The following is a 16,541-nucleotide window of genomic DNA, read 5'->3' as shown; positions in this document are numbered from 1 at the left end:
TTCCACAAAATAATAAGTTTGATTTACATGCGAATATATAAGAAGCTGGCTGATACATTCACCTTAGATCCCCAGGCTAAACACTATGAAACAATTCATACTATTGACAGTGCTGCAGGCATCATCCAACAAAATCGAGCTCTTCTTATTTTTGGTGATTGTGCACAGATGCAGACGCTGCAGTAAATCTGATAATGTGAAACTATTTGTGTGGATTACATCGCAGATGTAATGTGTGTGTGCACAGAGACCAAATGCCGATGCAGGGCTGGGGTTGTAGAGCTGTAGACCTATAAGAAGATTCATAGCTGATGTATGAGCCATGAATCGTTGCTGCATCACATACCATAAAGCCAGGGCATCTGTAATTTCATTAAAATCGAGGGCCGAGAGGGTTCCATTTCTTCTCTCATTCTTTGAATCAAAAGTCTAGAAATAAGTCTGGGTGATACTTTGTTAGATCTGTTCGTATATTTTCAATAAATCGAATCAGATTTAAAGCCTCTCCTCTCGAACGATATTTTTTGGCGAACATTTCTTTGTGTAGTCTTTCAGCTGTTTGACTTTACTTATCATCTGGTTGTGTGCCACACTTGTTCCAGAAGGCGGAAGGAGGGGGCAGTGAAGCCCCGCGCATGCGCCCAGAGGTTGTTTTTCCCCACACTGGCAGTCGTTTAAAGTGCGCTGAGCTACCGGGGTTTCCTTGTCTGACTGGGACTAGCGAGCAGATAGGCAGATGATAACAGCATCAGTTGCTGTTACTAGATCTCAATGAACTGCCCTCGAAGAAGCCACTGATCGTGCCTGCTGCTTTTTGCAGAGGTGGTAAACTGATCAGTGTCCGGAAAAACGGCTCTATGAGATATTTCTTCATTGAGTCTTTTCTTTTTTTTAGTATTTCAAGGTCTGTGTAGCCTCTTTCCACCATGGTGCTAGGAAAGGTAAAGAGCTTCACAGTAAGCTATGACTGTCTCAATGACAGCAATGTCCCCGTTTTCTCGAGCGGGGACTGCGTCTCAGGGAGGGTGATCATCGAAGTCACCGGAGAAATCCGCGTGAAATCTCTCAAAATCCACGCGAAAGGATTTGCAAAAGTTCGTTGGACTGAATCGAGAAATGCTGGATCCAACACTGCCTACACGCAAAACTACACAGAAGAAGTGGAATATCTGAACCACAAAGACATCCTAATCGGACACGAGAGAGGTGAGGACTTGTTTTTTGATTTTATTTTCCTGCAGAAGTTCTTGCTTCTCACTTGACCTGATGGGTGAGATGCTCTTAGTGGCCTCGGGCTCAATGAAAGGTGTAGCTGAAGGATAACAAGAGTGATAGACACGATTAAAAAGTTGACCAACTTTCATAATGCTGCATTTTCTGACGGCGCTTTTATGTATGATGTTTTTACGCTCGTAACATACAGCTCCGTGGTTGCTTGTTTGTGTCAAGGTGTCAGAATGAATGACAGCAGCTCTGCTCGATGTATTTAACGTCCAGCGTAAGATTGGTTTTGTTTTTGCTTCTCTTTATTAGGCCCAGAGAAATAAAGCAGTGTTTAGAGTCTCTGTAAGTGTATTTCATTGCAGAACCACATCTTAAAGAGTGTTTCTTTGTAGCTTTTCTTAAGTTTCCCCCTATTGTTCAAAGCGGTTCAATCCTGTTCAGAAAACTGGACCGGGAGAGGCGGGGTAAAGACGCAAGCCCCTACCTCCGGCTGCCTGCCATTGGCTGCGATGTTCATCTGTGGCTGATGACATCATTACCCTGCAGACAGAAAATTCTGCAACTTTTCGGTGAAGGGGGAAAAAAGCTGTAAAATGTAGCTACCAGATGAAAGTACGTGCGGTTTGAAACGTATAAGGAGCTGCAGTGCTTGATACTTTGTTCCTATACTTATCCCTATGGTTAAACCCTTGGTAAACGTGTATTCTGCTAGGCGAAATGTTGTCTTGTTATAGGTGTGTTTAGCAGTCTAACTGTGCTTAACCAACGGTCATTTCTGTACTTTTATTTAGTGCACTTTTTAGTGCAAAAAAGGGGGAGGAAACCCAGACAGTTAAGGAAGGTAACATTTATACCGTTACGATAATAATAATAATGAAAACTATATACTAGCTCAGCCCTTAAGCAAACATGATAACTCATAAAATGATAGCGATAAAAAAAATAATTTTAATAAAATCGAAAGATTGTGGTTTAAAGTGGAGAAATTGCTGCAGTTTTTGTTCGGAGTATGCTCTTTGATACGTTGTTGCTGTGTAGTAGGTAGGTCGGTACTGCGGTGTCGCACAGTGAATGCGTAATGAAGGCTGGGTGGCTGTGGGAAGCTGCTCGCTCCGGTTTAGGCCGGTCTCCTCCTGCTGGAGTCTGCCGTTTGAGTGACAGCTCTGCACTTGTTTACCACACGGCTGCTGCTGCTGCTTGGAGGGAGGGAGGGAGTGCTGAGCTGGCAGAAGCGCACCCTAGCTCTTTACAAAAATCACTCTTTGTGTTTTAACTGAAAAAAATATATATTCATGTATTTTTAAAAAAGAAAAAAAAAGAAAATGCAATTCGAATTGTACAACCCTGTCCAAAACTACATTTCATTCTTCTGCTAGGCAGTGAAATTCTAAGTTTCCTGTACTTGTGCCCGATTTTTTTTTAAATGTAGTATTTATTTATTTTTAAAGCGCAGATTTAAGATTTTTGTCGAACCTCCACACAGCCCATAATAGCCTCAATGTATTAGCATCATACATTGGATCTCTTTGATTCACTTCATTGTTCTTGGGAATAACACTAGAAGAAAGAAGGAAGGGAAAAGGGCTCAGTTTCTGACACCATCAAACAATCAACTTCTTTTACTTTCCTCTAAATATTGGTGTACTGTTTATCTCTCAATACATTAACATAAGTTTTAAATCGGCCAGATATTATAGTAAATTCCTTTTTATTCTCTTTTTTCTCCCCCACCCTGTGTTTTTTTTTTTTGTTTTGTTTTTTTTTCTGGTATGACTTTCAGATGCCTTCGTAGAGCATTTTACGCAGGTATGGTATATATGTGTTTGGACTATTGTCCTCCTTGTTTTTCAGACGATGATAACTCGGAGGAAGGACTCACCACTATCCATTCAGGAAGACATGAGTATGCATTCAGCCTTGAGCTTCCACAGACGTAAGTGTTTCATAAATATTAGGAGACTTGCAGTTATTTTATTTTGGGGTTTTTTTTTTTGGCTGTACTGTGATTATAACATTATTTCTCCCTTCTCTCCTGCTCTGCTCTTTTCCTGCAGACCTCTGGCTACCTCTTTCGAAGGGAAACATGGCAGCGTGCGCTATTGGGTAAAGGCAGAACTCCACAGGCCATGGCTCCTACCCATGAAGACCAAGAAAGAATTTACAGTCTTTGAGCACATTGACATCAACACTCCATTATTGCTGGTAAGCTTACGACTCAATTCACTTGACCAGTGAATGAGCCTGTTAGCTGGTGATGGCACTGAATGAAGGAAATAAAAACGTAGTATGAGTCACTTAGGGCATAATTTTCCTAATTATGGGGAATTTCAGCAGGTTACACTGTAGACACCCTGAATCATGGAAAAATAAATACAGAACAAGTGTTGAAAACATTTGGCTGCTATTTATTGTTATAACTATGGAGTAGCTGGTGTTTGATTATCAATCTAGCTTTTATTGTGGCAAAAAATAATGTCTTTATTTTTCCCCACCTTCCCCAGTCACCACAGGCCGGCACAAAAGATAAGACACTTTGCTGTTGGTTCTGCACCTCAGGTCCTATTTCCCTAAGTGCCAAAATTGAGAGGAAAGGATACACCCCAGGTAAGAATAAGTGAATAATTAATGACTTTCTTAGCTATCTCGTAACCAGATAAGTAAGTGGAAGTCCCTGCAGCTTCTGCATTGATTATCAAAAACACACCTGATAAATAAATGTAGATAAACTTCAGCTAACTTGCTTCCTGTCCTTTTAACTCTGTAGGGGAGTCAATCCAGATTTTTGCTGAGATCGAGAACTGCTCATCACGCATGGTCGTGCCAAAGGCGGCCATCTACCAGACTCAGACCTTCTACGCCAAAGGGAAGATGAAGGATGTCAAGCAGCTGGTGGCTAACCTGCGGGGAGAATCTCTGTCCTCGGGCAAAACGGAGACGTGGAACGGAAAGATGCTGAAGATCCCGCCAGTCTCCCCCTCCATCCTGGACTGCAGCATTATCAGAGTGGAGTACTCTCTCATGGTGAGCACAATAATGAGGCGTTTAGATCACTTTCACATAATCTTTCAGTGTATATCCAGATATTGTAGATTTGGAAACACAAGTCTTGCTACTTCCAGTACACTCCCCTGACCTTACCACCACCACATTATTACTTGTTTTAAGTGCCATTCTGTTGTAGAAGTTATATTTCCTACTAAGTCAATATCTCTTCTGGTAAAGCACCTGGCTGACTCAGCTCACATTGCCAAAACTAGGCCTTGGATTGCACCAGTTGTTATCTCCACATGCAGCTAAGAGCATTAGCCCAGAATATCTGTGGCAGCACCTGCCATCAGGGTGCTTATACCTGCTTTACACCATGAACAGAAATGCTAGGTTGCTTATACCTTTTGTAAGCAACTGATCTCATGACAGTGCCCTACATATTGTCAAACTAATGCCTAACCCAGTCCTGGTTCGAGTACTTCTGAGAAGATATAGGAGCCATTTCATTTTATGCTGACTGCTCAGCTCCAGAGCCTTTTATTAGACTGATCATAGCCCTTTTACATTTTTTATAACCCTGTATGACATGTTGTTTTATTTTTTGCATATGCTAAACGGTTGTGGTGTTCTTATGTCTGTGCTCAGGTGTATGTAGACATACCTGGAGCGATCAACCTGTCCCTGAACCTGCCTCTTGTCATCGGAACCATCCCTCTTCACCCATTTGGTTCCCGCACCTCCAGCGTCAGCAGCCAGTGCAGCATGAGCTGGCTGGGCATGGGTCTGCCTGAAAGGCCGGAAGGTACGTTTGATCTCATTGTCATGAAGCATCTTTTTCTATTTTAATCAAGGGATCGTAATCGCAAGAATGCTGAAGTGTTGTTTCGTCTTCATTTGCAGCTCCTCCAAGCTACGCTGAAATTGTGACGGAAGAGCAGAGACAGAGCTGTCTGGATGTCCCAGCAGCCCGCGAGGAGCTGGACGGACCTCTCTTTGCCTATATTCACGAATTCCGCTTCCAGCCCCCTCCCCTGTACTCTGAGGTAAGCACCAAATGGCAAATGACCTTCCTTTAGAGTCTCAAAAACAGTTTGTTTCCTTGAATAAACACCTTTTTTCCCCCTCTTTTCCCCCATTCTAGATTGATCCTAACCCAGATCATGCCAGCCGTACAGAGGAGCGCAGACTTGATGCTTGCCCATCACGCTGAGGATATCCCAGCAATTCCCCTGAGATGTTTGGGGAAACTCAAAGAAGCCTAGCTGTAAGGCTCAGCTTTGATTATTTTCTCAGCTGACAGCATTTACAAAATGCTGTTGACAATAAGAGGAAAAACAAGAATATCCAACCAAAAAAACCCAAACAAAAACGAGTGAGTCAGGTTGGACGAATCTGTTCCTGCCTTCCCTCAGCAAGAGAAATGGGAGTCACCAGTTCCGGGTGTCTTTCCTTTCCTGTGTCAGCTTGCTGAGGGTGACATATGTACAGATGAACATGTATCCATTCTGTATGCGAAGAGGGCGGGGTAAAAAAAAAAAAAAAAGACCCTCTAGTAGCGCGAGCCCTGGTGATGGTATTGACAACGACAATGACGATGACGAGGAAGAACCGCCACGGCTCAGCCTGCCAAGCTCCTCTTCACCCCTGACTCTTCTGTACCTGTGGCACATAAGGACTTAGCTCCTCTCACAAAGGACAGAACTTGTCATGTCCGTTCATCAGCAGAACTCACCTTAAGGAAATGGGATGAAGAGAAAAAGTTGTCACCACCATAGTCCTGAAAGTAAGCTTTCAGCAGCAGCATCAGTCATCAAAAAAAAGCAAATACTAGGTCCTTCTGCCTCATTTATGGATTTGTTTTGCACATCTTGTTCTTTACTTGAGTTGTGTGGCTCTGTTTAATGAGAGTTTAAAAAATAATCACTAATAGTTTAGTTTCAGCCTTGCAACGCACCAGACTATGAGACTATGAGACTGAAATCTGCATCACTCTGAGTATCGCTGAGAGTAGGATTTGTTTTAAAAAAGCAAAAGCAAAACGAAGACTGAAAAGTACAAGAACAATGCACTGAAATTGTTTAAGTTGTTTAAGAATTTTCATTTTCTTGTGACTAACAACAACCAGACAGTACTTGTACAACAGACTTAATCTTTATGTGGAAGCTTTCTTCTTTTCTCTCTTTTTTTTTTAAACTACATTGCCTCCTAAGCTTGAATCTGTGGTTTCCCTCCTTGTTATTCTGTTCTCGTATTCGCTCCAGTCACAGAAAAGCTTGCAACAATTTTAGCTTCGTGGTGGCTCTGGATTTGGACTAGCAGGGTTGCAGACTTTTGCCACTCAATTTGAAGCTGACGGGAAAAGCGCTTGCTTGCGTGGGTGTGTGTATAATTTGTGTGTGTGTGTGTGTGAGACATAAAGTGGTGCCCTATTGAGGGACTCACCCTAATTGTTTGCAGCCCCTCTACTCCTAATCTCAGGGCAAGCCAGGCTTGCATAACTGCCCGACTAGCACTGTCTCAGGTGGTCTTCTCACTTGTTAAAAGGAGGAAAAAGAGAGAGAGAAGATAAAGTTTTGAGGTTTTTGTTTTAATTGCACTGCTTAGAAAAAATAATGAAGTTTTTGTTCACTACCAAAACGAGAGGCAGACCTGCAGAGGAGCGAGGCAGCTTTTTCTTTTTGAGACGAATCACATTCCCTTTATGTCCTGCTGCACTTTCCCACTTCATCCATTACAGACTTTACCAGACCAGTGAAGCCAGGATGCTAATTCCAAAAAAAGAAGAAAAGATGGAAAAATATTTTTGAAATAAGAAAGTAAATTCAGCACAAATGAAATGCTGGGAATGTTGCTAAACTTCTGTTCATGCTGGTCAGAGCAAGTAGTAGTAGTCGTAGCAGTAGTAGTAGTAAATTGAAATGAGTAATACATTGGTTTCCTAACTCATTCATGATAAAAGACCAGCTGTAACAGAGGTTCAGCATATTCAGGAAAAGATGACAAGCAGCACTTTAAAAAAGAAAGGAAAAAAAACACAAAATAAGAAAAAAAAAGTAGCATTCAGTGGTGAAGGTCTGGATTTAATAACTACTTGGTATTAACCATGTGTTAGAGGATTTTTAAGTAAAGTGGTGTTGTGTAGGACGCAAATGCATTATTCAGTCTTTTTAAGATTAGTAACTCTTTTTTTTTTTTTCTCCCTAAGTTTACATTTCAAAACATAGCTAAGGCAACTTTGTGTGTGTGCTCGGTGTGTGCATGCTCTTATCAAGATCCTGCTGGCAACTAACCGTACAGCTTCTGACAGTGCTCAGCGAACTGCAGATTATTAAAGTGATCTTATCTTAGTGGCCTTGACACAGAAAGGACTTGATCATGATGCTTCATTTTTCAATGTCTCTGCAACTCTTGTTCTCGTTTCTCTTTGTTTAACACTTGTATGTTTTCAGACCTTTCCGTGTTTTTTTTTTTTTTGTTTTGTTTTTTTGGGGGGGGTTGTTTTTTTGTTTTTTAAATGGACAAAAAGGGAAGACAGAAAAAAGACATTTAAAGCAAGGGTTGTTTTAAACAAAGAAACAAAAAAAGACATCTTGGACAGGCCTCGATTGTGTCATTTTTTTTTTTTTTTTTTTCTGAAGCTGATGAGGGTTGACTATTATCTTTTTCCATGTATTTCTGGGCATTGATAGGTTGGTTTTTATAATTTTAACAAACAACCTTTTGGGTTGGTCTCCCTGACCTGTCTGATCCCCTTCAGGCCAGGGAGTGGCAGCTGTTGATCAGCACCCTTCTCCCTTCAAGAAACATTTATGTAACCTGGGACAAAACACTTTCTTTTTGTGGTAACTAATGTACTTGTTTTGCGATTCTTTGTTGGGGCTTTTATCTTAGGGAAACTGAATCAAGCTACGCGGTAATGAATAAGCTTACATATTTGTTTCAGGTGGGTCAATTCCATAGTCCATTTGCTTGGGCCTCAGAGTAGTCCAGTGTCAAAACTAAGCTAAATTCCTGACCTGAAGAAGGCAGGAACTGAAATGTTCAGAGAGATGGGATGTAGGAGATGGGATCTGAAACATTTTGGAAACAAAGTGCAATATTACTCAAAGAATTTTCTTCATTTTCATTTTTTTTCCATCACGATGATGTATTGATATTCTATGAATATACTATGTTCTGAATGCTTTAACCTTTCGTCTAGTTCTTCCTCTTGATTTGAATAAACATTTGTTCTAAATTACACAACTGTGGTTCCTGTGTGTGTTTTCCCTCCAAAGCTGTACACGCAATAGTGTAGGCCAGTAGTTGCACACTTGTTCACCTTTCCTGCGTTTCACTGACTGCCATCATATACAACTGATCACAACAAAGCATCCTCTAAATACAAAAGCAAATGTTGTTTAAATGACTAATCATTATCCAGTGCTTTACTTAAAAAAAAAAAAAAATCTATACAAATGGGTCACAAGAGACTTACAAGCACACAGGCAGCCAATCATCTCTTGAAAAGTAGTACAACACTGCCCCTAGAGGTGGTTTGAAGGTAGCACTGATCCTTGCTGGCAAAAGATACATGGTACTGAGAAGGACACTGAATGGGTCTTAGTTGGATCACAAGTACTAAGATATTGGACGATGCACACATTTTGTGTTAAAACCAAAAACATTTGTGTTAATACAACTTCAAATTCCCTGTAATTTTTTTTAAAATACTGCAGTATTTTTTTTTTTTTTAGCCCAGTCTATCCTGAAATAAGACATCAGTGTTAAAGTTTGCCAAAGTTAACTGGGCCTAGTTGTTTAAACTCAGATAAATGTTTAACTTGTACAACTTGCAGCTTTCTAACTTCATAGTGCTGCTCTCTTGGTGGTTTGTCTACACATGACCTCTTTACTATGTTTAACAGTCTCTTTGCAGACCAGTAAGTCAATTTCATCCGTAATGCATCGACTTGCATTTTACGTCAGCCCAGTTTTTTACTAATTGATTTTTCTTTGCAAACTATGTGCATGTGTGCACAAGTGAGCTCAACAAATTCGATCCCGCCGGATGTGAAAGGATGTGTTGTAGGGCCTTCTGTTTTTGTCGCAAATCCAGCTGGGACAAGATGCACAAATGATCTCACTGACATGAAGAACGTTGATGCTGTTGCAGAACTGGACCTCACAGTTTCTGATACTTCTAAGCTCTGTGACGTGCAGTAGAAACGGAGGAATGAAGGAACCGCTTTCAATTTTCTTTCCCAAAATTAACAAGGCAAATTCGAAGAGACAGCTCATCAACTTTTACTGGAAATGTTTGCAAAGTATTAGTTCAAGCCAGCCTCAGTGATGACTCAGCAGCCCGGCCAGCTTTGACCCAGCACTTCAGTTTTCTCTTTGTCTCCTCTTCTCAACCCTCAATCCCCCCCTGGCCCCTTTTGACTTTTGTGGGCCCGGGCCTTTGTGGGTTTGTGACCCCTGTAGACTGGGGAGAAAAAAAAGGAGGAGGGGATAACTAAGGGAAACCATAGATTGTGGCAGTGTGCATGCATGTGTGTGTGGTGAGAGTGTTGATTAGCAATTGCTGACGCTACACAGGCCTCAGCTGTTTCCTCTCACGGGATAATCCCGCTACCCAGAAGCCCCCGTGTGATCCAGAGGTTCTCGGCAACCTGGTGTGACTAGGCATGTTCAGCGTGGAGGGGGATGTTGGGGCTGAGGCCCCTGTAAGCCTGCCTGCCAGTGTCACATCATCACTGTGACATAATAGAAATGCAAACACACACACACACGCTGAGTGGACTGGAACGCGGCAGTGACGTGAACTCACACATTCTTATGAAACAATTGGATAGCCAGCATAGCCACAGGTCTGATACTGCAATGAAAGCAAAGATCTGGGAATAGGCGTAAATGTATCTCAGAAACTCAAAATTATGACCACTGTTTTTATAAAATGAGAGAAGCATTTCAGCATGATCCACACATTGATTTAGTATAATACAGACATGTATAATCTAAGCAATACGGTCTGACCTCTGCAGCTGACAGACAGAACTGAGCTACTGTGTAGTTATCATTAAAGTGTACCCTTTTCTCTCAAGACAAACACATTTTACTACAGATAGACTCACAAATTCTGGCCTTTCTACATCACATTTGTAACTGGATAACCTTATTTTCTAAACTAGTTGCCATGTCACTGAACCATGCTCGCATGAAGATTAAAACAGTACATTTTTCAGCGACAGAGGGATCCAGATATTCTGGAAGGATATAGAATTTAGACGACACAGCCTGCATGAAAGTGAACATTAGCCAGCAGCTAAATTCAGCCAGAGCTCCACCTGTTTTTATTACTGAGCACAAAGAAAGTAGCAAAGAAAGAGCTAGAAAGCCAGACAGCCAAAAACGAAGTAGCCACACGGTAGGACAAAGCTCTTAATTTCCTCATTTACTATGCTGAGATTTTGCTTGATACAGCTCCAACAACAGGGCAGCACGGTGGCACGGTGGTTAGCACTGTTGCCGCACAGCAAGAAGGTCCTGAGTTCAATTCCAACATCAGGCCGGGGTCTTTCTGTGTGGAGTTTGCATGTTCTCCCTGTGCTTGTGTGGGTTCTCTCCGGGTACTCCGGCTTCCTCCCACCGTCCAAAGACATGCAGCTTGTGGGGATAGGTTAATTGGATAATCCAAATTGTCACTAGGTGCGAATGAACGTGAGTGCGAATGGTTGTCTGTCCCTGTGTGTTGGCCCTGCGACAGACTGGCGACCTGTCCAGGGTGTACCCCGCCTCTCGCCCTATGACAGCTGGGATAGGCTCCAACGCCCCCCGCGACCCTGAAAAGGACAAGCGGAAGCGAATGGATGGATGGATGGACAGCTCCAACATTAAAACAACCTGCCTTCTTTTGGGCAGACCCACTTTAATGCCATGAAAGCATCTCTGATACGCTGTATCTTGGTCATCTGTCTGGCAGTCCAGCATTGCCAGAGGATCTTTTGGATCCAGTTTGTCTCATGGTCCATGGATTGGGGTTTTCCCAGGAGATTCACTCCACAGATTCCAGTCAAGTCTAGAAGCTTGACTGGGCTGGAATCTGTGCAGTTTGGAAAGGCAGCTGTCTTCAGGGAGTGCCGTTGCCATGGTGGATGTGTGCTTGGCTTGTAACTACATTTAGGTAGGAAGCCAGCATGTTAAATAACATTCACAGAAATGCTGGGAACAGAGTTTTGCTAGCAGAACTTTGCATTTTAACAGCATGACCAGACTTATCTGCTTCACCTGTCAGCGGGTTTAATCTTGTGGCAGATTGGTGAATATTAGGCTAAACCTCATGGGGACCTTTAGTCCTTGCATGAATGACATCGGTAAATAGATATTAAAAATTGCATGTATGTCAGCAGCAGCTGCTGCTGTGATTAAACAATACATGTCAGTTGTCAGTTTTTAGCCTGATTGACTAAGTTTGTTCCTCCATGAAAGGCAGATGTCAGATTCCTCGACTAATCCCAGCCTCGGGTCTCCAGAGTTTGTTCTCACCTCACTGATCTGTCTGTTTATAGTAAGAAAACATAATTGTTTTTGTTTTTTTTTAAAAATGAGCTGAAATTGGCTGTGTCTGTGCCACCTCGGCCTTGACACACAGACCACACATAATTTAAAACGATGGTGCTAATTGAAAATCCTTTTAAATGTTCTCAGTGGAGCTGGGTGGGCTGCTGTGGGTCTCCATGTTTAGTAAGGACAGGAACATGATAGCCAGAATTACAGTGGGCTATGTTCTTATGCCAAGACTCCCATCCATGCCATACCAAAGTCCCAGCATGGTCAGCATTCCACCTCCAACCATCCTTCACACATACAGACACACACACACTGCACCCGAGTCCCCTGGCATGTTTGCCACTCATGTGCAGCACCACAACTTTGCCATGCCATTAAGTAGGAAAGGTCCTGCACACTTTGTGCATCTCTTTGCCAGCACATCCTCAGAACTAATCATCAAAATAGGCTGATTATGAGTGACTCCCGCAGCAATAGCCAAAATCACCAAAAAGTAGAGATCAAGTTAAGTGTGATAAAGATTTACTGTGTCATTTTAATTGTGCCAACAGATAGTCTATGTGACCTAAAGAAGGGATTTTGAATCTATATATGCACTTGTGAATCCAGTTGTAAAGTGTCTTTTATATCAAGATGCTCAAATAACAGCTTGATTGCAGACTGCAGAAGAATAACAAAGCCAGTAGTGTTAGCCAGGCCACGAGGGGGAAAGAGTGACCCGGGGTTCATTTTGGACAGATTGTACTTGAACAAGTTCCCCTCCCCCGCTCTCTTTTTTCCAGCTTTTTGTGACCTGTATACCACACAGGTCACATTACTAGATTTTATCACCACGGTGAGCAATGCCGGGTGCTCTGCTCTATTCTGGAGGCTTAAGGGGACTTCACCAGTGACACTCTACCCCCTCTGTTATGTCACCTAACACAGAGCGAGTGAAATTCTGCTGCAGCCTGTAAAAGGACACTAAAAGGTTGCCATAAAAACAGCGATGATACTAGAGTTTCTATCTAGGTGAATTGATGACATGTCCCTAATTTGCTGCTTAATAAAAAAGAAAATATCTGTAATGTCTTTCATAACTGTATTCAGTCAGGGAGGAAGCATAAAAGCATAAGATATTTCTCAATAAAGCTGTTCTAACATCCTTTTTAATGTCTGATATGAAGTGCTGGTCAGTAAATCTGTAACATATAAAATGTGACTAATAGTACGCGACATCAAGCAGGAATTATGCAAGTTGAAATACAACTTCTTTCCGAAAGTCCTTGGCCCCCTTATGTTCTGTTTCAAGGGGGATGAGAGGTCAGGCTGAGGAGTGCTGTTTCACCACTTGTCTTATTTTACCCAGCTGGTCCCCCAGTGGAAGTTGCTCAGCTTCCTTTTTTAGCCACGGCTGACTCATAGCACAGCTCCCATCCCCCTTCTCTGCTCTTGTGCAAAGTCCCTGCTCAGCTTCAGCTCTCTCTCTCTCTCCTCTCCCCACCCTCCTGTGTGTCTTGCTCCTAAAAAACAACAGGTACATCAGGGCACAGAGAAGGCGGGGCTGTCTGGTGGGCAGCCTGTCCGAGCCTTCCAGTCACTTCTCCATGTCATTCCACCCCTCTGCCTCCAAACATCCAATCTGTCACCTCTTCCCTACCCTTTGCCTCCCTCACCCCGTCTGTCCATCCCAGCACTTCTGTCCCTGCGCTGCCTGCCCCTCCTCCTCTAATCTCCAACTTCTGCTGCCCTCCTCTTCACTGGATTCACATTCTTTCCAGGCAAATTATAAGCTGTCCTTTAAAATTCCGCCTGCAAAGCAAACGTGCTTGCCATGGTGATGACCTTTTATTTAAAAATAGCTTAAATGATGCAGTCGCCTCCCCAATTCTCTTTTTCTTTCTACCCCCTTTTGTCCACTACTGCATGCTATAACACTTTTATTGTGATATTTGCACACTGCACGGCGTTAGTTGTGTTGCTGTGTGCTTTATAAAATGTCACACTCAAGTGCTCTCCAACGTGCTGATAAAGCATGTGTTTGTGGATCAAAACATTGGGAACACAGTAGTATCCAAACATCTTGTGGCCGTTTTTTCCCTCTAACATATAGTGTATCCGTTCATTTAGGACCCACTTGGTGATAGCTCAGTGATGTCCATAAAAGTCCTTATCAATGCTGTAAACAGGGCGAGTCTTACAATACATCTCACAGGGGAAACTACAGATGTTTATAAGTCTGCAAGGGGCTTTCGAGTGAGTTTGTGGCTTGCAGATATACACAAAATGTATCAACTGAGGAGCTCTAGCGAAAAAGATCTAATATTGTATAAAAGTATGTCAGCTGGGGATTGAAAAATCTGTTTACTTCTAACACAGACTATTGTTTCTTGGGCCAGCATTTCTATGTCCAGAGTAAAAGTTTCCAAGGATGCTGATAAGCTTGAAGTGCAAAGTTGCCTTGATGTTTTGAATCTATACTCATACACACACTTAAGACATCCTGCTGCACTCAAAAGATCATCATGGAGCTGTACTTCTAGAACAAAACAAGACACTCTTAACAACCCTCAGGATGAATATTCAACATATTAGCAGGAAAATACAATTATAAAACAGAGGCTTTTTTCATAAAGATCTGGCCAATACTTCAACAGTTCAACCGTTTTATAAATCCCTCTGCCTGTCTTGTTGTAGAGAATAAACTAGTTCTTTAGAGGAGCTGCTTATTTGTTGTATTCTCTGCTGAGACTTAACAGAGCTGCTTCCTGACACCTTGCAGGAATCAAGACGCTATTAATGGTGCATAACATCAATAATCGCAGGATTTAAATTTCTTGTCCTTAAATTTGTTGCCAGGTATCCTGGGACTCCAGCTCGTGTTCCAGAAGTTTCCATCTGTCTGGTCTGAACTGGACTGGACAGTTGGCATTTTCTGAACCCATATTTTGAAACTCGGGTCAGAGGGACAGACATGTACACAACATTGCCTGTCAGCCCAGCTGGTGTCTGTAAAGCTAAATCCAGGAGAACGGATAGGAATGGCCAGGTGGCTCAGACAGCCACACTGACACACACACCCTTACACAAATGCAAGCAAAACACGTGCGTCATCATAAGAATGAGTGCATCCAAATTGTCCTCTAGCAACACTTTTGGCTGTGTCCAAATTACAATTTGATGAAAGCCACAAAGGATATCAATCATAACAAAGTGCGAGTTGATGAAATGTTAATGGGGTTTGAGCTGGCTCTATAATAACAAGGAACAGACCGGTGTCACAGAACAGATAAATAACCTACAAGAAGTCATGATTATTAAACTTTTCCCCTCCCTGTTGCTGCTGTTGCACAAACATATTTATGCAGTGCCCTTTCTCCCTTACAGAGAAAGAAAAGCGTTGCATACCTGTCCTTGAGAGATTCAGCAGCAGCAGGCAGAAAACAACAAGTAAGGCTCTCATTCTAATTATCATTTGAGATGATGTGAAATGATTGAGAGCTAAGCTAAATCTCCAGACAGAACCGTGAGGAGATGAGGGAGGATGCGGCTAAACTAATTCCTATAACTTTCTGAGATCTGTCAAACTTATGGAAGCTACTTTTCTTGTTGTGATTTATTAAGGCGGCGTATTGTATCCCAGCAAAATCCCATGATCTCAGTGGGTGCTCCTGTTAAAATAAAGATAAATCTCTGAACCAGAAACCACCACCAGAGCTGGACTATGGCTCCATGGTTCAGCTGACAGACCTCAGCCAATAGCATAAAGGGAACTAACAGCACTTACTTTTTTCTTTTTAGCCAGGCTGCCTCCTTCTTAAACATGTGGTTGCACACACACACACACACACACACACACACACACACACACTGTTGTTCCTTCACGGCACAAATTAACCCCTGTGGATGGTGTGATAAGTCAGTATCGCTAACTCTTTTTTTCTTGTTTTGTTTTGTAGGGTTGCCTCAGAAGTGTGAAGTTAGATATTAGATTTCTTAAAGAAAAAAAATTGCTTCTCTGTGCTCTAACTTTTTCTTCCTATAAGAGAGAGACACACACACACTACACACACACTCACACAAGAGTCACTTTAGGACAAGAGCAGCCTGGGCTGGTCTGCACCAGTTCCATGACTCATTTAATCATTTGGAGCGACTGCCCGGTGAAGAAAAAAAACAAAACAGGGAAAACTAAAAGGTCTCTCTCATTTCATCTGAGTCAGTTTTTGGCAACTGAATGAGCGGAGCTGCAGTAGTCATTGCTGCAGAGAGCTTCGTTTATCATGACTGTGAGCTGAGCAGACAGGCAGGAATGTGTAGCACATAAGTCTGACCTCTGATCAGGTTCCTCTCCGCTCGGCCCGTCCTGGTACCCGCGCCTGAGCGATGAGAATATCTGATACGGATCATTTATGAGGCGAGTCGTATTGTGTTGCTGTCCAACTTTTAAAACGCCCCAACACTGTAGCCACAATCTTCACAAACCTATTTCTGTATATGTTGTGGGAGTGCAACTGGGCCAGTGCAACATGAGAAAAGGTTATGCAACAGTCTACTAGTTCAAGAGTTAAGCGTCAGGTGAACTAAACACTCACTTCGCTTGCACAGTTTGTTTGCTGACTCGTCTTATCATAGGAATGACTTGAAAGTTGCTTCTGTTCTCAGCTACGGTCAGTGAAAATCAGTGAGGTGTGTAAGTGGATGGTTGTTAGCGCTGTCACCTCACAGAAAGAAGGCTCTGGGCTTGGATCCACAGGCTGGCCGGGGCCTTTCTGTGTCGGGTTTGATTGTTCTCCCAG

General features: G+C 42.5%; 1 protein-coding gene across 1 annotated transcript; it reads left to right on the top strand.

Annotated features, from left to right (window-relative positions):
• The first annotated feature begins 716 nt into the window (after positions 1-716).
• arrdc3a (arrestin domain containing 3a) lies at positions 717-8,440 on the top strand. The gene is made up of 8 exons (XM_085367223.1): positions 717-1,206; positions 3,076-3,157; positions 3,279-3,426; positions 3,726-3,828; positions 3,989-4,245; positions 4,858-5,014; positions 5,113-5,255; positions 5,354-8,440. The coding sequence occupies exons 1-8, from the start codon at positions 927-929 to the stop codon at positions 5,420-5,422; spliced, it is 1,239 nt and encodes a 412-aa protein (XP_085223349.1). The 5' UTR covers positions 717-926; the 3' UTR covers positions 5,423-8,440.
• Positions 8,441-16,541: the final 8,101 nt, after the last annotated feature.

Source organism: Diplotaxodon limnothrissa, linkage group LG12, assembly GCF_057381915.1.
Source record: "Diplotaxodon limnothrissa isolate DT_005_m linkage group LG12, D_limnothrissa_male_GT1.1, whole genome shotgun sequence".
In the NCBI taxonomy this organism is placed as follows: Eukaryota; Metazoa; Chordata; class Actinopteri; order Cichliformes; family Cichlidae; genus Diplotaxodon; species Diplotaxodon limnothrissa.
This window is presented reverse-complemented; position numbering and strand designations above follow the sequence as displayed.